The 24,021-nt window shown below is 41.6% G+C and overlaps 1 protein-coding gene across 5 annotated transcripts in view; it reads right to left on the bottom strand.

The window, feature by feature from the left end:
- Window positions 1-268: 268 nt before the first annotated feature.
- The window catches only part of nek6 (NIMA-related kinase 6), a 116,168-nt gene continuing 92,415 nt past the window's right edge, over window positions 269-24,021 (bottom strand). For 4 of the 5 annotated variants that reach the window (XM_049604114.1, XM_049604116.1, XM_049604113.1 and 1 more), the window contains exons 4-10: window positions 23,952-24,014; window positions 23,597-23,707; window positions 23,277-23,385; window positions 20,187-20,294; window positions 19,920-20,014; window positions 4,532-4,645; window positions 269-4,355 (exon numbers count right to left, since the gene is read on the bottom strand). In XM_049604114.1, the coding sequence (XP_049460071.1) occupies window positions 4,245-4,355; window positions 4,532-4,645; window positions 19,920-20,014; window positions 20,187-20,294; window positions 23,277-23,385; window positions 23,597-23,707; window positions 23,952-24,014 (711 nt within the window). In that variant the 3' untranslated portion in view covers window positions 269-4,244. The remainder of the gene's footprint in view (window positions 4,356-4,531; window positions 4,646-19,919; window positions 20,015-20,186; window positions 20,295-23,276; window positions 23,386-23,596; window positions 23,708-23,951; window positions 24,015-24,021) is intronic. The other variant, XM_049604117.1, reaches the window with a different exon arrangement.

Raw genomic sequence — 24,021 nt, 5'->3', positions numbered from 1 at the left:
GCGGAGGATTCAGCCTCTCTTCTCGCCCGGTCAGCATCAAACACATGGAGTTCCTCATCTGTATGCTCCGGCTCAAACACGTATGGCTCTGGGTCTGTGTCCGCTATAAGAAACTCTTCAAAATCATGTTCAAAGTCATCTATTGCAGATACTATAGTCTGGAGATATTGCTAGGCTAAATAAACAGCTGAGCTCTGTTTCCAGTTTACACTGGCCCTTTAATTCCAAAACCACTTTTTACTACAAATGCAACACATGAAGCAATTGATTTCCAGCAGAGCTAAATTTAATGTCATGTTGCAAAGAAAAGTACAATGGTAAAAACATAATGGCACAATACATTGAGTGAAAAGGCAATATTCAACAAGTACAGTAGATGGAAGATAAAGATACTATACTGCTATAAATTGTCTAAATTTGTCCCATCCTGGGTATGTCATACATCAACTATATTATCCGAGTAGAAGTTGTCAAGAACAAATAATTAAAAATACTGTTCAGTGATTCTGTACGATAAGGCACTATTCATTAGATATTTTTTTTAAAAGATATTCTTGCTTGGTACTATCTATAATGATGACTTTCACAGCATCTCATTTCTATAACAGATTCACAGTAATATTGGTCTGTGTTTACACATATCAACACTTTGTACAGCTCTGTGTGTCTTAGATTTGTGATGAACAGATTCAATAAAGGCCACTGCAGCAATCAATACTCAGCCATATCCATAGTTTCCCAAGGAAACCATAAGGATCAAAGTTCTAAACGTTAATTACAAGCTAGTCCTTGAACAAAAGATGATTTATGAAGTTTTTCTTTCCTTCTTAAATCCACTACACTAAAAATAATATGCAAAAGGCAACATAAAAATCCTTACAAATGAAAAATAGAGTGAGTTAAAAATTATCTGAAAGGATTAAGTCAGAGATTAGCACAGTTTGGGAGTATTACATCCAGGAGCAAAGACAATGACTTCACACAGAGACTGGGCAGCTGGAAATTTGGGAGAGTTTCTGTTGTGGCTGCTACTGCTGCTGATTTTATCTATAGATCACAACCTCATTGTCTTGTTTTTACAGAGGTGCAATCATAACTTAAGGGTTATTTCAGTGATTTAGTGCTGCATTTCTGTTGGGGGATTTGCAAGACCAAGATTTCAGAGAGGAACTAGATACTGTATTTCCCAGAATGCAAGTCAATAGAATCTTAAGTTAGAACCTCCCTGCCCAGTATTTTGGTTTTAATTCCCCTTGACCTCAGCACAGCCTTTGACACAGTGGACCACAATATCTTCAACAATCACCTATACAACTTTGTTGGTATTGGTAATGTGACTCTAGATTGGTTTCTCCTATCTGTCTAACAGGCCCTTCTCTGTCATACTTGGAGATGCCTCAATCTCTCATGCACTGCTCTTTTGTGGTGTCCCCCAGGGGACTATCCTGGGTCCCCTCCTATTTACTATATGTTACCTCTAGGGCATATCATGTGTAAACACAGTATAGATTTCATTGCTACGCACATGATACGCAACTGTATGTCCCATTAAAGCCTGGCACCACCAATGTTTCTTGTTTTATGTACTGCTTCACTGAAATCAAGAATTAAATGACCAGAAATTATAATGACCCCCTCCATTTCCAGTACTGGTACCATCAACAATATCTCTTGTAGACTGGGTGCCCTGTGTAAAAACATTTAAAAGAGGCCTATAACCTGGAAGTCATCTTTGACTCAGTGCTCTTTTGATGCCCAGGTTACTGAAGTGGTGTAGTCCTGCTCTGCACAACTAAGACATTTAATGAAGATCAGGTTCATTTCTTTCCACTGCAGATTTAGAAAAGGTGACCTATGCTTTTATTTCCTCCTGACTTGATTATTGCAAGGCACTTTATTCTTGCATCAGCAGGCAAAACATCCAAAGATTGCATCTCACATAAAACGCTGCTGCCAGGCTTTTAACTTATATTTCGAGAAGCAACCACATCACACTGACCCTCACTGCCCTTCACTGGTTACCTATGAGTTTTAGAATTGATTTTAAGATTTACTGCATGTTTTTAAAGCCTTGAATGGTCAGACTCCTGCGTATATCTGTGACATGTTAATTCCCTAAGAGCGTGATCGTTGCCTGAGATCCTGCAACAAAGCTCTACTAATGGTTCCAAAATCTCAACTTCTCACTAAAGGTGACCAAGCTTTTGTTGTCCGGGCACCTCAGCTGTGGATTTCCCTGCCTGAGGATCTAACACTGGGTTCACACTTGATGCAGAAGTGCAGTGATATGTTGACTCTCCTGTCAGCAGTTGCCTGGCTGGTCACACCAGAGGTGCACGCCAGTCAGCAAGTGATATTGCTCTCTGCTCTGTTTAAATAACATATAGAGCTCTGTCTCTGTCTGTTTGCTCGTCTCGCTCGCTCTCTGTTTAGACACAACTGACTGTGGAAGCATGGGGTGCTAATTCTATCATTTATCACAGTCAGATCATTCAGATCATATCTAATATATATTTTATATTGTTTACAATACATCGTCAGTGTGTTTTCTTGGCAGGTTCTCTTGCAGATCGTGGAAAAACTTGACCGGGCTCGACACTGCACTGCGTCCAGTGTGAACAGCTTAAATGGTCAACATGGACACCGAAAGCCAGCAGGCACATAGAAAATCAGCATGCTTTGCGGCGCTTTTGCATCCAGTGTGAACCTGGTGTTAGACAGACTAACTCAGTGACCTCTCTTGAATCTCATTGAATTACCCTTCCCAGCTGCAGAATGTGTGTTGTCTTTTGCTGTCATCTGATTGTGAATGTTCTGCTGTATCGTCGATCCTACATGTTTTTTGTGAAAATAAAATCAAAGCCCCGAGCTTCACTGAGCCATGTATTTGTATTTGCATGAAGGACACGATGGCCTCATTAAATTGCTGTGTCCAACTGACCTCCATTCTCTACAGTTTTAACAGGCACGTGGGCCCTGTGGCAGTGAAGGGAAATACATCATACAAGTAGGTATTGGGACTGGCCCAAAGTTAGAGACAAGCTATTGAACATAGTGGAGCATTTAGAATCTAAATGACCAGAAAGTTCTTCTCAGGAGTTGGTGATGACCAAATCAGAGCTGAAAGGAGAGTGAATTTTGGACTTACATTCTTTGGGTGGATATAAAGGCCACTCCAGATGAAGGATAAAGTTTCTCTGTCTCTGCTGGGTGAGTAAATAGACCAAATATTGCTACCAAATATGTCAGTGTTGCTTTTTTTCAGATTGCTGTGTTGCCCCAAGTGGCCAAAAATCAATTAATACAGCTTCAGAGGTAATCAAAATATTGTACCTGAAAGTTCTTCACCTTGGAAATAATGGGGTGGTTCCAATTACTAAGTTTTACCAGTTTCAAGCACACCACATGGTCTTCATCAGCACATGGGGTTTGTCAGTTGTGAAAGTTGATTGTAAAAGTTCTCATTTATAGCAGAGCAAGCTCTATCTGCTAATGAAGACCATGAGATGTTGTTGAAAGTGTTGGTAAAACTTAGCAGACCTTGAGTAATGGTTATTTTGTCAATTGTTAGTCTATTTTGGGCAAAGTTAAGTTGAAAACCACCACACTGACTCTGGCTTCCATACAAAAACCTTTCTTAATAGAAATATATGACTGAAATTTCAAGCCGTTAGGCTGATCTCCATCACAACTGACTCACTGCAAGCTAACACTTAGCTGCTTTCTTGGAGAAATTAGACTTCATAACTGCTATTACGTTTTTACTGATTGTCCATTTAGATCCCTAAATTATGCATTCAATTTGACAAGTTAAAAGACAAAATGATTACGATACATGATAAGTAAATTCCCAATCTCTACTGCACTCACTCTACCTGACACACAGGGTATAAACTTGGAATGCAACCCTTGTGGAGTAATACCAAAGAAAGCTTAGAGAAATCTGTGATCACAGTGAGACACAACTCCCTATCCATAGCTATAGAAAAGAGCAGAAATGCAGTCAAATCTCACATGAATAAGTGCGGTGTCATAAACTCCACTTTCTATGAGTGCTACACCAATAACACAGCTCTTCACATCCTCCATGACAGGACATAAGTGGAACTGGAAGTCTTTCCAGAGTTTCCTCCTGTGGAGAAGAGGCTAAGGCAAACACTTTTCTGCAAGAGCAGGCAGATCTTGTGCCAAATGGTTTGAGGTTCTCAGACTGAGCAGAGAGGGGCTTGGAGCAGAAAAGGAGCTCAGGTGCTGGATGTCCACTTGTGCATCTGTTTGGCGAACTGCAGCACAAAGATGATGTCTGGTCGCTGGTCTGGGTCTGGGTTGATGCACATGCTAACCAGGTCCCGCAGCTGTAAAAGTAAAAAAACAATGCATCCGGGCAAAGCAGGATTAATGATAGAGAAACAAAATTAACTGGATTCATGCTTATGCTGAGTAAATATCTATATTCACAGTACATTTGGTCTCCCTGAGAATGGTATAAATCATTGGCTGAGGCCCAACAGTCAGTTTTGTGTTGCTCTACCTTCTCAGAGTAATGGTCAGGTGGAAGTGGAGGGTAATCACACTGCTCAATCTTCTGGCAGAGGGAAAGTAGGTTCATCTTGTCTCCATAAAATGGACTCTGCAGTGCTGCCATCTGAAGAAAGAGAAAGACGGGCTGGATGATAGGAATTCTTGTGAGGAGAAAGAATGAAATACTGGTGTGGGTGTAATGCGTTGGTAATACAGCTAAACTTGGTTCCTGATCACCAACTCAGACAACTTTTTTTTTCAACAATCTGTTTATTAACTTTTCAACATTGTACAAAAAGAACCAGACCTGCTCAGTGGCCTAGTGGTGGAGTGTCCGCCCTGAGACTGGGAGGTCGTGGGTTTGATCCCCGGCCGGGTCATACCAAAGACTATAAAAATGGGGCCCATTGCCTCCCTGCTTGGCACTCAGCATCAGGGGTTGGAAATGGGGGGTTAGATCACCACATGATTCCCGCGGCACCGCTGCTGCTCACCGCTCCCTCAGGGGATGGGTCAAATGCAGAGAACAAATTTCACACACTCAGGTGTGTGACAATCAGTGGAACTTTACCTTTTAAAAGCAACAATACATAATATTTAAAAGATGTGCCGGTCAGAGTGGCAGCAAGTCTGAATCTGAGCTTTGAGTAAAGTTGTGTACACAACAGATGGTCTTCTGGCTCTGAGAGGAACTAGTTACGGAGTTAGACACTCTGAAGCCATTCAGAGGCTGCAGAGCAGCTAGCTCGCTAAAGGCTAGGAGGTGAGATACAAGCCTTTCCTTCCATCAGTCCTTATGGGGAATGTCAACTCGCTCTTCAACAAGTGTGACAAGCTGTTGGCATTGGTGAGGAGCTGACGACTCCACAGGGAGTGTAGTCTAATATGCTTCACAGAGAGAGTCTATGATAATCTCATCATTTTGATTCATTGAGGATGATAATGGCCCTCTCAGTTTTTAGTTGTTTTATGTGCCATGCCAAAATTTTTCCTGATCTTCCCCTTGGTCAAATAAAGTTTGTTTAAGTTTGAGAAAATTACCCATAGCTTTCGACCAGGAAATTTCATGGTACAGTGCTCTTAATAATAACTTATAAATTTAAGGTAGTTAAATCTTATTTAAGGTACTAGTTATTTTACGATAAAATACATTTTAGCACAGGGATTCCGATAATACTTTATCTCTTAACAGTTTCATTTTTGATTCCAGAAGCACAAATTTTTGTTTAGCATTTTTGGATTTAGAACTTGTAAAGTTCATGTTCTGACCCCTTGACCCCCCATGAACTTCCCACCTAGTGCTTGAAGTAATTTCAGATTTATTAATTGAAAAGTATATGTCAATTTGTTCCTCCAAAAAAGAGACAAGGTCAGGCTCCCTCAGCCATTTTTGCGGCAAACTCCATTTAGGTGGATCCTTATTCAGGCCTCCATGACATAAGTTATTTGTAGCATGATCTGAAATCAGAATGCTATCATAGCTACAATCCCTAATTTCAGATAACAGACCTGCAGAGACTAAAAATTAATCAATTCGGGACCACGATTTATGTGTATTAGAAAAGCATGATTAGAGTAACATCCCATAGATTTAACGACCTGATAAAATGCTGTAGAATTACTCTACTTTTATTATGGGTCTTATCAATTTTCAATGATCTATCTTTACTGGAGTCAAGAGTACAGCTGAAATCTCCTGCTATTATTTGTTGACCTTTAAGGGCTGATAAATTAAGAAACAAATTACTGAAAAATGCTGGGTCATCGTTTTGGTGCATACATGTTGACCAAATTAAGAAATTCTGTCAAGAGTGTACCTTGAATTATAAGGTACCTGCCTGCTTTATCAGCAATACATTTGTAACATCTAAAGGAATAGATTTATGGATGAGACTCATGACCCCTCTTGCTTGAGTATTAAAGGGTGCAGACAGCACCCTACCCTGCCACCTCCTAATTCAAATGTCCTGGTTAACAGAAAGATGAGTTTCCTGAAGGAAGGCGATGCAAGCCTCTGCAGTTCCAAGAAGTAAACTTAATCTTTAGTTCCATGACCATAAATTACAATTTTTATTATTACTGTACCACTAGGCCATAATGCCCCCCCCCCAATACAAACATATAAAAAGAGACACGGGGAAAAAAAGGCAGAAAAACTCTCGAACAACATTTCCCGATAAATGAACCACCCAAACCGTGATGCTCCAGAACTGACCTCCACCCTTCCCCGATTGCTCACTCTAGCAACGCCAAAAACCATACCACACAAGGTGAGTAGTGATCCAACTATACTTCTTGCCACTTTGCTTCTGAAAGCATAAACATTCTCTCTCCACTAATTATAAGAGATATAAGAAAACGAATAGCAAATAAATCATCATGAAATAGCAATTGTACATACTCAATGAGGCAGGGCTGGACTGGGAGAATTTTTCAGGCCGGGAGTCACACATTTAATCAGGCCACCCAGCCCACACATGCACGTTCACGTACACACATGCATGCACACGCGCACACACAGTAGTACATGTTGGCTGAGGCAAAATATACACCCCAATATAGGCATAATAGTCACTACAACACTCACTTCAATGTCACAGGGACACTCCGTTTGAATCCAATAGTCACAGCATTATTCCATTTAACATATGGGGATTCACCATATAACTAATTACCAGCAGTCCAGTCCAGTGCTTTTCTCTCCTACATGCCACTGAAATTTCTCACCAAAATGTGCCCCTCAATACACGAACGGTAGAACGGTAGAACGGTAGAAACCACAGGCCAGCGCTTCTGGAATAGTCTCCCTATGTGCAGTCCGGGTCTGCTCTACAGCCTGCAGGCCATTTAGCAGGCCAGGCCAGGCCAGGCCACCGGGAAAACTCCCGGTCCTCCTGATGCGCAGTCCGGCCCTGCAATGAGGTCTCTTCTTGTCAACTACCTCATACTGTCTCACAAATCCACGAAATAAACAGAATTAGTGCACTATATTAAGGGATAACAATGCCCAAACAGCAACACTGAACTGGGCATGGATGAAGAAAAAGATGAAATATGGCTGATGTTGGGATTCATAGGACCACATAGGATTTGTTATTTGTTAAAATCTAAACGGGACATTTGAAGGCTTTTTCCTCTGCATGCTCTTTGTCTTCAAACAAAGAGAGCTTTGTGACACCCATCTCCACAGGAGGTCTCACCTCACACGTCAGTGAGACTCAAGTCCCAAAACTTGATTGGACAGGACTTTTACAGTGACATATGACTCTGACGTCACAGGCATCTGTAGAAGGTCTGCTCCCTTCAGACAAATCTCGCTCTTACTCGGGAACTGCAGAGCAGCCCACACCTTTTTCCTGCTGGGCCTGGACCAGCCCAGATGCTCAGACCCTTGCTCCTTGCCCTGAACTATCAAAGGTGAGGCAGTTGATCACAGACTCTCTAACCTGAACCAGAAAGTTAGAGGTAGCACAAGGTTTGCAACTAGCTTTCCAGCAACAAGGAACTAAGTGAGTTAGCACCCAGCGTCTAACTCTGCAAGGACCCTGAGCGACTGGCTTCCTAGGATCAGAACCTTTGGAACAAGGACACAGCAAAGACTGCAGCTGGAACCACAGCTCTTCCCAGCCTTCTTCTGCCGGCTAACAAAGCAGTACACCACCAAGTGACTCTTTCTCCCATCCACTCAAGTATTGGTAAAGTAACAACTGGGCATAGCTTCATCACAGCTTTACAGGCTAAGCAAGACTTTTTAACTTGTTGTATGTAATTAAATGCTGTCATTGAGTTATTGTTGTGATTGTTTGCAGTTAGGTCATTGATTAGTTGGCTTCGCCAAAGCTAAGTGTTTAGTTTGCTAATACTGTTCACAAACAGATTCTTGCACACAACTAAACAATCTCTGCACTAATCCAGACTGTTTGCAACACAAATCACATTGACATAGACTAATAGGCTTTCAACAGAGCTACACCCAACCAGGCATCTCAAAGTTCCCGCTTCTTTTCCTTTGTCTTTGTCCGGACCACACGGTCAGACAAACACCTCCCCCGACCTGAAGCCAGCTTTGATTTGTAGTCCTCTGTTGTCAGCCATTTTGTTTTGTAGGCCAAACGGCTCTTTGATCACCACACCTGCCTTTGTCTTTCTCTGCATGCGCACACACACACACACACACACACACACCAAGCTTGTATATAGTTAGTTGGAATTTGTGTGTTTTGTTTTGCTTTGCTTCTTTGTGAATAAATATAATTCCTTGGAATCATACCTGCTGTCTGTTTAATGTTGCACAAGAGTGAATGAATGGTCAATCTCTGCTGCGTCAAGAACTCCGAACTCCTTCAGGCGTTACTGTTAATTTTGGTTGTTGTCATTAATTTAATTATTAATCAAAACTCTAAATTAATAGTTTAACGTATTTTATGAGACTGATATCTTTAACTGGCTATCATTTTCCCTTTATGGGAATGGTGCCCCACGAGGTGGGGGGGCGGCTGGAGCCTATCCCAGCTGACATCGGGCAAGAGACAGGGTACACCCTGGACAGGTCGCCAGACTATCGCAGGGCTGACACATAGAGACAAACAACCATTCACACTCACATTCACACCTATGGACAATTTAGAGTTATCAATTAACCTAGTCCCCAATCTGCATGTCTTTGGACTGTGGGAGGAAGCCGGAGTGCCCGGAGAGAACCCACGCTGACACAGGGAGAACATGCAAACTCCGCACAGAAGGGCTCCCACGCCCGGGATCAAACCGGCAACCCTCTTGCTGTGAGGCGAGAGTGCTAACCACCACACCACCGTGCCGCCCTGTGTGAGGCTATTTTTGTTCAAAAACAATTGTTATCATAAATTAATACTGTCACATTATGAGCAAGAAAATACAAAAAAGCAAGTCAACAGTATCTTATGCCTAATTTCCAATGCATGTTTCATCTCAATTCGACATACTTCTGGTATTCGTACTTTTCTTAGTTTTGTTTTCGACGGCACATAGTCCCCTGTCAGTGTAGGTGGGGTTCTTAGCTGACTATCATAGTGACGATGTGTGAAACTGCTGTGACATCCTCCTCAACATGACACAGCACACATTGCTCCATCCAGGTCTTGCTGGATAACAACAACAATAATAACAATAATAATAATAATAATAATAATAATAACAATAATTTTATTTATAATGCACTTTACATTCCAAGGAATCTCAAAGTGCTGGATCATATCTGATGACATGTATGAAGTGTGCTCTTAAGCACATTTGACATCGCAGAGGATCTTGAGAGCCACCTTGGGTCGGAGGTGAGTCGGCAGATAGACTGCCCTCATGTGTGAACAACCCTCCGAGCCAGTCGCCAACTCTTCTGTGACTGGGACTGGATATCTGGCATGCTAGAAAACTGGAGAGGTGTGACAAGACTGACAAAGAGCATCAGCCAATGAGAGGTGGGATACGTCCCACGTCAGCATGCAGGAGGACGGAATAAATGTGAGGAGGACAAGCCGGCAAGCAACAACAATAGCAGTGTTCACAGGAGCACGTAATGCCTGTTGTGTTTTGACCCAGGCTCTGGAGGCAGATCTAATTCATTTATTTTTGCTTCCACACAATTTAAATAACCCACCTGTAGCCAGATAGTGCAGGGTCAAGGACAGACATTCTCTAGGGGATAGGGCAAGCCTAAATCTGTATCTGTCCTCGCGATGTACGGCTCTACCAGCCAAAGCAAGAAATCAAAGTCTTCCGCAGTCATCCATAGCATTTGCCGAAAACCTGTTTGATCATTCAGCTATGAAAGGTACAATATTCTGGGTCAAAATACATACAGAGACTATATAGACAGTACGATGAAAGCTAATAGGCTAGCGGCACAGTGGAAATTGAGATTTATCCACAGAACTCACCTCCAACTCTCTCTGCAGAGTTGACAACCTGCGCAATCTGCGTGCAGCAACCCATTCCTTTACTCAAATCACTTTCTTCTTTTCCTGTTTCTTCTCAGCACAGAGCAGGGCGCAAACAACCTGCAGAGCTCCAAGCTGTCGGACATCCATGTTGACAAGTAGCGCTGGGGAACTTCATAACATCCTGTTTTGGTCACACGTGACAAAATGTAGTTTGGTGACGTCACTGCGTTATCTGGGGCTCTGTCGGCGAGGGCTTGGTAGTGAAATCTTGTGGTGTGCACACACAGGCCGTAATGTAGTTGGCGAGACTCCCGATGACAGAAATACATGTGACCACTGACACTGGTATGAACACTGAAAAGATTTCTGCGACTCACAATTGGTTGGCCAGTCGTGTAATGTGAACGTGGCTTTACTCGTGTAAAAGCTTTTATGTTGAAGGTAGTGACAATAAAATTTCTTGTCTCTCCTCCTGCTGAAGAAGTTCCAGTTCAATAGAGGCAATGGCTCACATGTCTTTAATGCCTCTGTAAATATATTGGCACTGGGTATGTATGATAGAATTGCAACAGAACTCACCTCTGCTAACAGGTAATGGGCCAAAAGTTACCCACAGACAGTTTTCCAGCAATTTAGCACTGAGAGAAAAGTTGCAAACTAACATGTCCAGTGAGAAAAAGCATGCAAACAGTTAAGCTAGCACCATAAGTCAATGGGTTGCCAAGATGAGTCGCTGATGGTCACAGCTAATTTTAGATGGAGATGAAAAGAACTCTGAACCTATAGGAAACAAGATTTTTGGGCCACTTTTGCTTGCAGGAGCTAAAGGACACTTTTAAATGATTGTATCGATGATGAGGATGGAGAATTGGCAGCAGACAGGGAGAAAAATGTTGCATTTGCTGAGTTGATCTAGTGTCTGGATGATAAAAGTTTGTCACTTGTAATGTGAGAAGTAGCAGGCATGGACAGAAAGCATTTAAGATTCTATTGACGAGAGACTATTATGCAGGTAAAGGTAAGCTATCGATTTCTGGTTTTGCCAGTCCAGTCAGTGTATGATCTTAAATTGGCTTGATTTTATGCAAACTTGCTGAACCAACATTTGTCATTATAACACGTTCTGGCTAATTAAAATGTAGCCTACATCAGCAACCTGTGCTGATGTCATCACATGGTGCTAAATCCTAAGGTTTATAAGGTACCAAGGTACAACAGCGTTAGTAAAGAATCCTGTAAGCAGACAGAGGTGTAAGCATACTGATATAAAGTATCATTTCATAAGATCAACTGTGAATGATGGAAAAATAAGTTTGGACTATTGCCCAACAGACCAGATCGTAACAGAGGTGATGACAAAACCTGCGACTAAATTTAAGTTCGCAAAGATTGCCAAGTTTATGTTTGGAGGTTAACCATGTATGTGAAAATGTGCATAATGCAATGTAAAGAACCTAATGTGTTTTTGGAATTTGTTATAAAAGATGACAGGGTGAGAGCAAGTGGGGGTATGACGTAGGGCTGTGCGATACAGCTTTGAAAAAAAAAAAAAAAAACAGCAATATTTTTAGGCAATATCACCATACAGGATATTGTGATATTTTGAAATCTCCTCTAACCTACTGTAGACGACTAAAATACAAAATTATTAAATGAGCGACAGTTATAATAAAGTTAAATAAAGTACTGTTACAATTACATAAATCAAAGTGGAACCACTGGTGCTTTTATTTTGAAACGCTCGGCTCGCCTCGGGCTGGAGGTGTTGATGTTTTTGCTTTGAACTTGAAGCTTCGTCAACAGTTGTGAGCAATTAGCAAGGGCAAGGCAAGGCAATTTTATTTATATAGCACCATTCATACACAAGGCAATTCAATGTGCTTTACAAAAGAAATACATTAAAAACAATAGATTATTAAAAACAAGAGCTAAAAGCAAGACAATAAATAGTTAAAAACAGTGCAGAAAATGCATTTAAAAAGCAAACATAAAGCAAAAGCAACAGCAGACAAATATAAAAACAATAGCTACAGATTATCCTAACAATAAGTTACATATCTAGTTCACTGGTAAGCTGCAGTAAATAGTAATGCTTTAAGCCCTGATTTAAATGAGTTGACAGTTTCAGCCGACCTCAGATATCCTGGAAGTTTGTTCCACAGGCGGGGAGCATAGAAACTAAAGGCTGCTTCACCTTGTTTGGTTTTGATCCTGGGAACACTGAGTAAACCTGTTCCAGATGATCTGAGGGGTCTGGATGCTTCATAACGTATAAGTATATCAGAGATGTATTTAGGCCCGAGACCATTTAGTGCTTTATAGACAAGTAACAAGATTTTAAAGTCTATCCTTTGACACACAGGAAGCCAGTGCAGTGACTTAAGTACTGGTGTAATGTGCTCCACTCTCTTGGTGTTGGTGAGGACTCTGGCAGCAGCGTTCTGGACGAGCTGCAGTTGTCTGATTGTTGTCTGATTTTTTACTCAGGCCTGTGAAGACACCGTTACAATAGTCCAGCCTGCTGAAAATGAAAGCATGAACAAGTTTTTCTGTATCTTGTTTAGACAGAAATTCTTTTATTCTTGCTATGTTTTTAAGGTGGTAGTAGGCTGATTTAGTAATTGTCTTAATGTGACTATTGAAATTTAGGTCTGAGTCCAAAACTACACCAAGATTTCTGGCTTGATTTGTAGGTTTTAGTGTCATGGCAAGGTGAGCACTGACTATTGATCTTTGTTCTTTGGGGCCAAAAACAACTATCTCAGTTTTGTCTGTGTTTAGTTGTAGAAAATTCTGGCACATCCATGTATTGATTTCATCAATGCACTTATTTAGCAGATGTAGGGGACTATAGTCATCTGGTGACACTGTTATGTAAAGTTGTGTGTCATCTGCATAAGTATGGTAGGAGATGTTATGATATTCCATAATCTGAGCAAGAGGGAGCATATAGATGTTGAACAGAAGAAGCCCAAGAATGGACACTTGAGGAACTCCACATGTAATTTTTGTTCGCACAGATTCATAATTGCCAAGTGACACAAAGAAATCCCTGTCTTGTAAATAAAATGTAAACCAATTTATCACAGTGCCAGAAAGTCCCACAAACTTTTCTAGTTTGTCGAGCAGTATCTTATGGTCAACTGTGTCGAATGCAGCACTGAGGTCCAGTAATACCAGAACCGAAATCTTTGATGCATCACTGCTCAGATGAATGTCATTTAAAACTTTTACAAGTGCAGTCTCAGTGCTGTGATGTGCTCGAAATCCAGACTGAAAGGCATCAAAAGATTTTGCTCCAGGAAGGTGTTAAGTTGCTGAAAAACAACCTTTTCAATGATCTTTCCTAAAAATGGTAGGTTTGATATGGGCCTGTAGTTATTTATTACTGAGGCATCCAGATTAGGCTTTTTTAAGAGAGGTTTAATGGCTGCGGTCTTCAGGGCCGTTGGGAAAAGGCCTGACTGAAGAGAACAGTTGACTATCTGTAGTATATCCAATGCTATGCAGTTAAAAACATCTTTAAAAAAGCTTGTAGGCAGAGTGTCAAGGCAGCAGGTAGTGGACCTAAGGTTTCTAACTATGTCTGTCAAAGTAGCATAATTTAATGGGTGAAAAAGTGCCAAATTAACTGGAGTAGTCTTATGAGGCACAGGTGAAATAGCCACTGTGTTGGAGTTACAGACTGTCTGTCTTATCTTTAAAATCTTGTCTGTGAAAAAAAGAAGCAACGTCATTGCATGCCTTGGTGGATAGCAGTTCAGGAGGGACTGACGCTGATGGGTTTGTCAGTCTGTGAACAACAGTAAATAAAGTCCGTGCATTATTGTTATTTTTGTTGATAATCTCAGAGAAAAAGGACTGCCGTGCCCTTTTTAGCTCCAAGTTATAGATGTGAAGACTTTCCTTATAGATGTCATAATGAACCTGGAGTTTGGTTTTTCGCCACCTGCGTTCTGCTTTTCTACATTTTATTTTTTGAGCTTTTACCCATGTGGCGTTCCTCTATGGTGGTTTTTTCTTACCAGAGACAATTTTGACCTTCATGGGGGCAATATTGTCCATAATATTCATAGCTTTAGAGCTGAAACTATGAACCAGATCATTGACAGAGACTGAGGGCAGAGCTGGTGTGGGTGTAAAATCCTGGGTGAATAGTGTACAGGTGTTTTTGTTGATATAGCGTTTTCTGATTACCTCTTGTAATTTTACTGGTGTCAGCGGAGATAGCTGGAGATAATTAGATCTAATTGGATCTATCTAATTAGATCTATTAATTGGAGATAATTAGATCTAAAATATGTCCCTTATTGTGTATTGGCTCTGTTACATGCTGGGAAAGTTCAAAGTTATCCAGGATATAGAAAAGTTCTTTCGCGCTGCCATCTTTGGGATTATCAATATGAATATTAAAATCACCCACTATAACAACACAGTCAAAATCAATACAGACAACAGACAATAGTTTAGAAAAGTCATCAACAAAGTGTGCACTATATTTTGGAGGCCTGTAAATGGTTGCTAATACTGCTTGACAGGAGGATCTCAACTGCAGTGCAGCATATTCAAAAGACTCAAACTTCCCATATGACAACTGTTTGCACTGGTAAACATCCTTAAATAAAGTGGCTACTCCACCTCCTTTCCTAAGTTCTCTAACTGAGCTGATAAAATGGAAGTTTGGGGGGGCTGATTCAATAAGTACTGCTGCACTGTTGTTTTCATTTAACCAAGTTTCAGTTAAAAACATAAAATCAAGGTTTCTCTTGATAATAAAATCATTAATTAATAGTGACTTGCCAGCCAGAGATCTGATATTTAATAAAACTAAGTTTAGTGTACTAACATTGTCTGACACAGTCTGTGGCTGACACATAACTGGAGTCAGATGAGCTAGAGTAGCTGTGCGTTTCAAGTACACATTGTTTTTCCTGATGCTAGTCAAAACAGGGGGGGTTGGGGGGGGGGCGTTGGCTCCTTGGTGGTTGTGATGAAGGGCAGGAGAGGGGTTGTTGGATCCCTGACTGGGACAGGGACATCCTCTGAATGCCTTGGGTGATGTGGAGCAAAGGGTCAGGTGAAGGGGGAGAGATGCAGGCTGTCTATCTCTGTGGCCCATACTTGTCCTTGGCTCTTATCCGTCCATTCTTGTTTTGGTATGGCATTCCAAGAGCATGACGTAGGTTGGTCCCGAGTAGTCTGCATCCAGTGATGTTCAGATGAATCCCATCACACTGAAAGCAATCCTTACAGTTCCAAAAGATGTTAAAACTGTCAATAAACTTTATCCCATGAGTGAAGCATGCCGATGTCAGCCATGTATTCAGGGCAAGGAGTCTGGTAAAAGACTCAATTCCTTTCCCCAGGGTTGGAATGGGGCCAGAAATGAACACTTTTTGTGATTGACAGTCACTCAGTTTCTCCAGGAGCAGGGAAAAGTCTTTTTTCAGGATCTCAGGATCTAGCGATACTTCTCCTGGCCCTTGGCCTCTCAGGTGTGGAGTTAGCATAGTTTTTTCTGGCCCTGGGTCTAGCAGTGGTTTTGGGGCTATTGCTTGCATTTTTGATAGCCTTAATACCACAAGTGTGATTGGCCTGCCTGGGTTCAGTGTAGTTGGTATTGTCACACATTTCATTTGGAGCCAGTACATCGTACCTGTTCTGTAGAGAGAGTTCAAGTGGAGGGGTGAGTGTTGGGGCTCTCTTGACTGATTTCCTGCTGGATTTGCCTCTGCGTCTAGTGACATCAGCCCAAGTCCTGGCTGGAGTTGATGCTTTTGGTCGAGCACCAGTCCTGTGCCAGTAGGAAGGGTCGTTAGGGAAGGCCAGTTTGGGAGCCTCTGCAGCTGATCCAGTGGTGTTAGGACATATCCATGGGATTGCGTCAGCCAAGTCAGCGATGGTATGCTCCACATTTGCTGTATTTCCATATATAAAAGTCTGTCCATCAGCACCTTGTATGTTAGCTGCCACAGAGTCAATGAATTGCTCACTCTCACAAATTTGTTGTAGCGTTTCATTCTTCTTTTGAAGCTGCCTTATCGTCTCGGTTAGTTGCTCACACTCTGTGCAGCTCACAGATTTTGCCATCTTGTCCTTGTCCTAACCACAGGTTTCCAGTCACAGACACAGCAAAAGGCTTGCACTGTGCCTCAGCCCTGCTCACACAGTACTAAAGTGGTGAAAAAGTGGTGAAAATATGGCAGTAGTCCTCTGTATCTTTCACAAATTAAAGTCCCAGTGCTTTCCAGGATCTACTATCTGTAGCTTTTAGGAGGAAAAAAACAAGTATATCCACAAAAGAATGTAAACAAAGCAGAGCGCAAGCAGCAGAGCATCTGCACTTTAAGAAAGCCGGAAGCAAGAAGGTTAAACTGTTACCACCGTGCCGTTAAACATGAGGATTTTGTCACTGTAAACTGAATGAATCACACTGGTGCTCTGTAGTTGCAAAATGTGACTGTGAGTTGCAGTTTGGAGCCCTGCAGGTACAAAAATACACACCTCACCTGCTCAGACTATCATGAAACTCTGTTAACAGCAACGCTTTTAAACATGATGAAAACTGGAAACAAACTAACAGCTCTCCAATTCATACATTAATATATGCCAAAGCGAGTTCCATTCTGGTGCCTTAAAAAATGGCATGACAATTATACTCGATGTACATGATATAGTCATTTTATATATTGTATATGGAATAAGCCTTTCCCTGTGGACCCACCACCTTTAGGGACAGAGGTCAGGGTTGGGTGCATTGTGCTTCGGGCGGCAGGCAGGGGCAGAGCCCCTGGCATGCTGATCCATGATATTGCGGACTGGCTCTGGGAATGGAATGTTACCTCTCTGGTGGGGACGGAGCCGTAGCTGGTGCGGGAGGTGGAGCGGTACCAACTAAATATAGTTGGGCTCACCTCGATGTGCAGCACTGGTTCTGGAACCAAACTCCTAGAGAGGGACTGGACTCTCAAAACTTTCGATTTACTGGCCCATCTACGTCCCAACCCTCACCTATGGTCATGAGCTCTGGGTAGTGACCAAAAGAATGAGATTGCGGATACAAGCAGCCAAAATGAGTTTCCTCTGCGAGGTAGCTAGGCCTAGCCTTAGAGATAGGGTGAGGAGCTCGGACATCTGGACCGAGCTCAGAGTAGAGCTGCTGCTCCTTCGCACTGAAAGGGGTTACTTGAGGTGGTTCAGGCATCTGATCAGGATGCCTCCTGGGCACCTCCTGCTGGAGGTGTTTCAGGCACGTCCCACTGGTAGGTGGCCCCGAGGCAGACCCAGAACACGCTGGAGGGATTACATATCTCATCTGGCCTGGGAACGCCTTGGGGTCCCCCAGGAGGAACTAGAAAGTGTTGCTGGGGAGAGGGATGTCTGGGGCGCTTTGCTTGGCCTGCTGCCCTGCTACCCGGCCCTGGATAAGCGGATGAAAATGGATAGATGGATGGATGGATGGATGGAATCAAGTATACTTGATATATCGCCCACCTCTAGTATAACATGTGCTCTCACTTGTGTTTTCACTAGCAAAGACCACACCACCAAAAAGATAAACATGACTGATGTGCAAGGTTTGGTCATGACTTTTTGTCGACAACATTTTTTTTGAGTAGCCATTGACTTTAACCAGACTAAAACTATAAAGGATAAAAATGACTATAATATTACTAAAGCTAAGAAGCATTTCCACCTAAAGACTAAGACTTAGCACTGCCAAAATTAACTGCAGCGAACAAAGAAATCTTGAAAAGAGAGCTGGAATCTGGGGCTTAAAGTGGGCACTTTGAGCTTGAGAATGTACATGATTGAGAGCTGAAATAGCTTTGCAGAAGAGAAGAGAGATCATCTTCCTGACCTGGTGCAGAACACACAATAAACAATTCACACTCCCAGTACCATATTCTTTTGATTTTAATTGACCTTTGAACTTCATTTCCATGGCATCCTCATGACAATGTGTGCACAAGCTGCATAGCAAAAGCAACACATTAGTAGAGCAGCACATTGTGGCAGCGCTCACAGCCCAACATATAATCACTATGGTAAAGCATGTAAAACAGATGAAATTTGACTTTACATGCATCACTCTTGGGCAGTGGCATCATTAAAAGTAGTGACATTACTAACTTACCTACACTTCTCAGTAGCGCGTTGGTAACCTCACTACTTTCTGAGTCAAATGGCTTTCCAGAAGCGAAGTTGATTGATTTACCTAATAGCACGGTAGTGTCCACAAATGTTACGAGCTCTTTTTCTCAGGAAAAACTCTTAAGTGCAGCGAACTGTTTTGTTTTTTTTTCTGCGAAGGTCTGGATAAAAGTAAGGATAATAAAACTGAGGATAAGTAATGTGACTGTTGCCAGCGCCATACCGGGCCATGTAGACAAGGGAAGCACTTCCGTATGACATCACATACTTACCTTTAAGTTTATTTTACTTGCTGCTTCACTATTGGCTTTTCTTGACAAGATCCACCCTACTCTGCCTCTGATCGGCTTCATTACATTTCTTGACATGTCTCTCACGTGTCTTGTCCATAGACTGTATGTATTAAGTGGATTTGCAGAGGACACTAGAGAAATCGACACAAAAAGGGCCAAGAAAAGTGCTAGAGAGACCAGTATTAAGAAGGAAGAGAGGAGAGAGAGAGTGACATACTGATGTCACATGTTATTTGCAGGACACATTCATGTTCTAATGTCCCAAAAAAGAAAAGTATAAATTTAGGACTGTTATTTTTATTGCTTATATTACATTTATTAATTGTGGTTTTATTGAGTGAAAAATATATTTTAATGTTGTGTTTTTGAATTACTGACATAGCTAGATAGCCTACTGAAAGAGGCCAAGACAGAGAGATGCATGAGGTAGGAAGAGGAGAGAGAAAAAGAGAGAGCAATGGGTTGACTGATGATGTCATGTTATGGGAGGACAAGTTTATATGTCACAAAGTCTTTGAAAAAAAAAGAAAGAAGAAAGATTTAATCTAAGTCTGTTATTTTATAATAATTCTATTTAATTTTTATTTTATAATAAACAGTTCTAAACATTTTTTGCCTGCCTACTTGGTTAGCTGACAGTTTTTCTGATCACTGAGAAAACGCTGATTTGACATAAAATAGTCAAACTTTATTTTGATGTAGAGTACCTGGTAGCTTAAGTCACTATATTTTCCAAGTAGCCTGCCCAACACTGCCATTTGTATAGCTCAAGTAAAATGTGAGCTGTTGTGATACCTATGCAGACAGCTGGATTTATTCAGATAGAAACTTCACTATTCCGTTAGATGAGTGGGACAGGGACAACTCAAAAAACTAGTGGGGTTCTAACAACCCTTTTTACTTTAGGATTTTGGGGTGTAATAAACTTTTCAGCCTACAGGGGTCACTCCAAGGCTTTTTTGCTTGCAGGGTGAGGAATTTTCCATTTATCTGAATCACAGAGTGGCGATAAAAGACAATGTGTATGTAAGCTTACCTCATACAGAAGACATCCCAGGGACCAGATATCTGACTTAAAATTGTATCCGTTCTCATGGATCCTCTCTGGTGACATGTAGTAAGGTGTCCCCACTGGGACAAAGAGAGTAACAAACACATCAAATAATAAGTTATTTCAAAAAGTGTCTCGAATCAGCACTTATCAGTAAAATAACATACAGCTGAGCTGTCATCTATTGTTGTTGAAAATACAACAATAGATGAATGCATATGGACGTATGCTCTATACATGTATGTGCTTTACCTAGGGAGTGCGCTGCTGTGGTTTTAGAGCTGAAGAAGCGGCCTAATCCCAGGTCACCCAGCTTTACTTCCCCTGTGGCTGTTATGAACACATTGGCTGGCTTGATATCTGATTTACACACACACACACACACACACACACACACATTTAAACCGATCATTGTAAAACCTGAAATGCTTGGTCTGAGCTGATCAGAACACGGCCCTAGTATCTTGTAGGACTGTAGACTCCTGGTCGACTAGTCCATTATTTGGTCGATATGCTCTCGTCGAATAATCACCGTGTTACTTTCATAAGAAAAGTGCTACATCAATAGCTTTCCAGGATCAATCCATTATTTCCTGCGCCGGGGGGGGGGGGGGGGTTGACAGAAAGTTGAATGCTTGTATGCTCAGCGCTGCTGTGAGGCAGACCTCCTGTGAGTTTCTGTATACTGACACCATTTCCCTCAGTGGAAACGAAGCTTGTATTTACTTGTATTTTACAGATAAGAAACGATAAATTGTGAAGACAGTAAAGCCTCCACTAAAATAGCATTTTAAGTCTTGTGTGTGATCTATCCTTCAGGGATCTATACTTCGGGATTTATCCTGGCTTCATATGAACAGAGGAAATCTCCGCTCGTCGCTAGGCTAATGTACAGTACAGGCCAAAAGTTTGGACACACCTTCTCATTCAATGCGTTTTCTTTATTTTCATGACTATTTACATTGTAGATTCTCACTGAAGGCATCAAAACTATGAATGAACACATGTGGAGTTATGTACTTAACAAAAAAAGGTGAAATAACTGAAAACATGTTTTATATTCTAGTTTCTTCAAAATAGCCACCCTTTGCTCTGATTACTGCTTTGCACACTCTTGGCATTCTCTCCATGAGCTTCAAGAGGTAGTCACCTGAAATGGTTTTCACTTCACAGGTGTGCCTTACCAGGGTTAATTAGTGGGATTTCTTGCTTTATCAATGGGGTTGGGACCATCAGTTGTGTTGTGCAGAAGTCAGGTTAATACACAGCCGACAGCCCTATTGGACAACTGTTAAAATTCAGATTATGGCAAGAACCAATCAGCTAACTAAAGAAAAACGAGTGGCCATCATTACTTTAAGAAATGAAGGTCAGTCAGTCCGGAAAATTGCAAAAACTTTAAATGTGTCCCCAAGTGGAGTCGCAAAAACCATCAAGCGCTACAACGAAACTGGCACACATGAGGACCGACCCAGGAAAGGAAGAACAAGAGTCACCTCTGCTTCTGAGGATAAGTTCATCCGAGTCACCAGCCTCAGAAATCGCAAGTTAACAGCAGCTCAGATCAGAGACCAGATGAATGCCACACAGAGTTCTAGCAGCAGACCCATCTCTAGAACAACTGTTAAGAGAAGACTGCGCGAATCAGGCCTTCATGGTCAAATAGCTGCTAGGAAACCACTGCTAAGGAGAGGCAACAAGCAGAAGAGATTTGTTTGGGCCAAGAAACACAAGGAATGGACATTAGACCAGTGGAAATCTGTGCTTTGGTCTGATGAGTCCAAATTTGAGATCTTTGGTTCCAACCGCCGTGTCTTTGTGAGACGAGAAAAGGTGAACGGATGGATTCCACATGCCTGGTTCCCACTGTGAAGCATGGAGGAGGAGGTGTGATGGTGTGGGGGTGTTTTGCTGGTGACACTGTTGGGGATTTATTCAAAATTGAAGGCACACTGAACCAGCATGGCTACCACAGCATCCTGCAGCGACATGCCATCCCATCAGGTTTGCGTTTAGTTGGACGATCATTTATTTTTCAACAGGACAATGACCCCAAACACACCTCCAGGCTGTGTAAGGGCTATTTGACCAAGAAGGAGAGTGATGGAGTGCTGCGGCAGATGACCTGGCCTGACCGGCACAGTCACCGGACCTGAACCCAATCGAGATGGTTTGGGGTGAGCTGGACCGCAGAGTGAAGGCAAAGGGGCCAACAAGTGCTAAACACCTCTGGGAACTCCTTTAAGACTGTTGGAAAACCATTTCAGGTGACTACCTCTTGAAGCTCATGGAGAGAATGCCAAGAGTGTGCAAAGCAGTAATCAGAGCAAAGGGTGGCTATTTTGAAGAAACTAGAATATAAAACATGTTTTCAGTTATTTCACCTTTTTTTGTTAAGTACATAACTCCACATGTGTTCATTCATAGTTTTGATGCCTTCAGTGAGAATCTACAATGTAAATAGTCATGAAAATAAAGAAAACGCATTGAATGAGAAGGTGTGTCCAAACGTTTGGCCTGTACTGTATACAGTGTAAAATGCCATATGCTGGGGCTAGTAACGTCAGCATATTGTATTTGTTTGGAAAACGTGTTCAGTGTGATGGCTGTTTTGTCAGTGAATGTTGTGAATTGTAATGGAGCCAAATTGTGTGACGTTACCTTTGTTAAATGTTGCTGTTGTCCCTGACAACATATGTGTGTATGAGACAAGGGAAAGATCGCTAGTCGCTAGGCTAATTTATACAATGTAAATTACCATAGACTTGTGCTAATAACGTTAGCATGTTGTATTGGTGGGGGAAATGTGTCTGTATAAAGGAAAGTGTTTGTCAGTTCTGTGATTTATAGTGAAGCCAATTTGTGTACTTGTGTTTGAAATTGTCTCTATTAAGCCATGTTTAATGTGTGTTTAATGTGTGTTTTTAATCAACTAAACTTTACAGCACTTAACAGAGTCTGCAGAGTGACACAGACACACCACCGCACAAGAAAAAATAACATGCAGATTTTTTTCCCCACAACTAATCGATTAGTTGAAGATTATGTACAACTTTAGTCAACCAAGATTTTCTTTGGTTGACTACAGCCCTAGTATCTAGACTATGTTATGTACTCTACAACCACACGTATTGCCTTCTGGTGTCAAATACTGACTGAAGAGTAACACTAAAAATAAAAAAGGATGAGAAGGAAAATGGTGAAAGGTGAAAGGATAGTTTGAGCACAGGGATGGGTGACAGGGTTAAATCTATCAGTAGAAACAAATATGGAGATGATGAAGTGTGCATGGTGAAAGTAAGGAGTGAGAGGAGATGAGTAAATCTGTGAGTAGCTCTTTACCACGATGCATTATTCTACGTGAATGCATGTGCTCCAGGGCGCTGCAGAGCTGTGCAAAATACTTCCATATAGTCCTCTCTGGTATGAGGCGCCTCTTCTTCTTGAAGTACTAAACAGATAGAAGGCAGGGATGTAAGTCCATACCAAGTGACAATGCCTATCTGACAGATGCTAGCATGTAGCCTATTTATGGGAACCAGATCAAGAAAAAGGATTCTTCTTATCTCATTAACTAGACTAGTGCAGTGCCTATTACAATCATGTCTGTCTATTTGTTTGATCTGAGGTAAACCTGTGAGTGTCATGTGGTTATTCCTGACCTTTATCATCTGGGACAGATCTCCAGCATCTGCCAGCTCCAGAACAATGTTGAGCTCATTGTCTTCAATGAAGGAGTCAAGGTATTTGATAACATTGGGATGATTCAATTGCTGCAGTGGAAAAATGTGAGAATTTTTTTTCTTTTTGCAGATAATAATCAGTCAATTATTTATTTAAACACAGCAGACAACAGCTTCAACAATCAAGTACAGCTGTGCTCAAAGTGATGGTGTGGGAAATACAATGTTCCTGCCCCTGTCCTCATATTGTTCTCTAAACAATGCTGGAAAACCTTTTAATATGATTTTCCTCACTGATCCACTGAGCACAATGGTTATGGTTGATTCACTTTACCTTGAGTAGATCTATCTCTTTGATGCAGTCCTGACGAGCCTTAGCATCCATCATCTCAAAGATCTGCAGT

This window comes from Epinephelus fuscoguttatus, linkage group LG18 (genome assembly GCF_011397635.1).
Source record: "Epinephelus fuscoguttatus linkage group LG18, E.fuscoguttatus.final_Chr_v1".
Classification (NCBI taxonomy): Eukaryota; Metazoa; Chordata; class Actinopteri; order Perciformes; family Serranidae; genus Epinephelus; species Epinephelus fuscoguttatus.
Note: the sequence above shows the minus strand (reverse complement) of the source record. Positions and strands in the feature narration are given on the sequence as shown.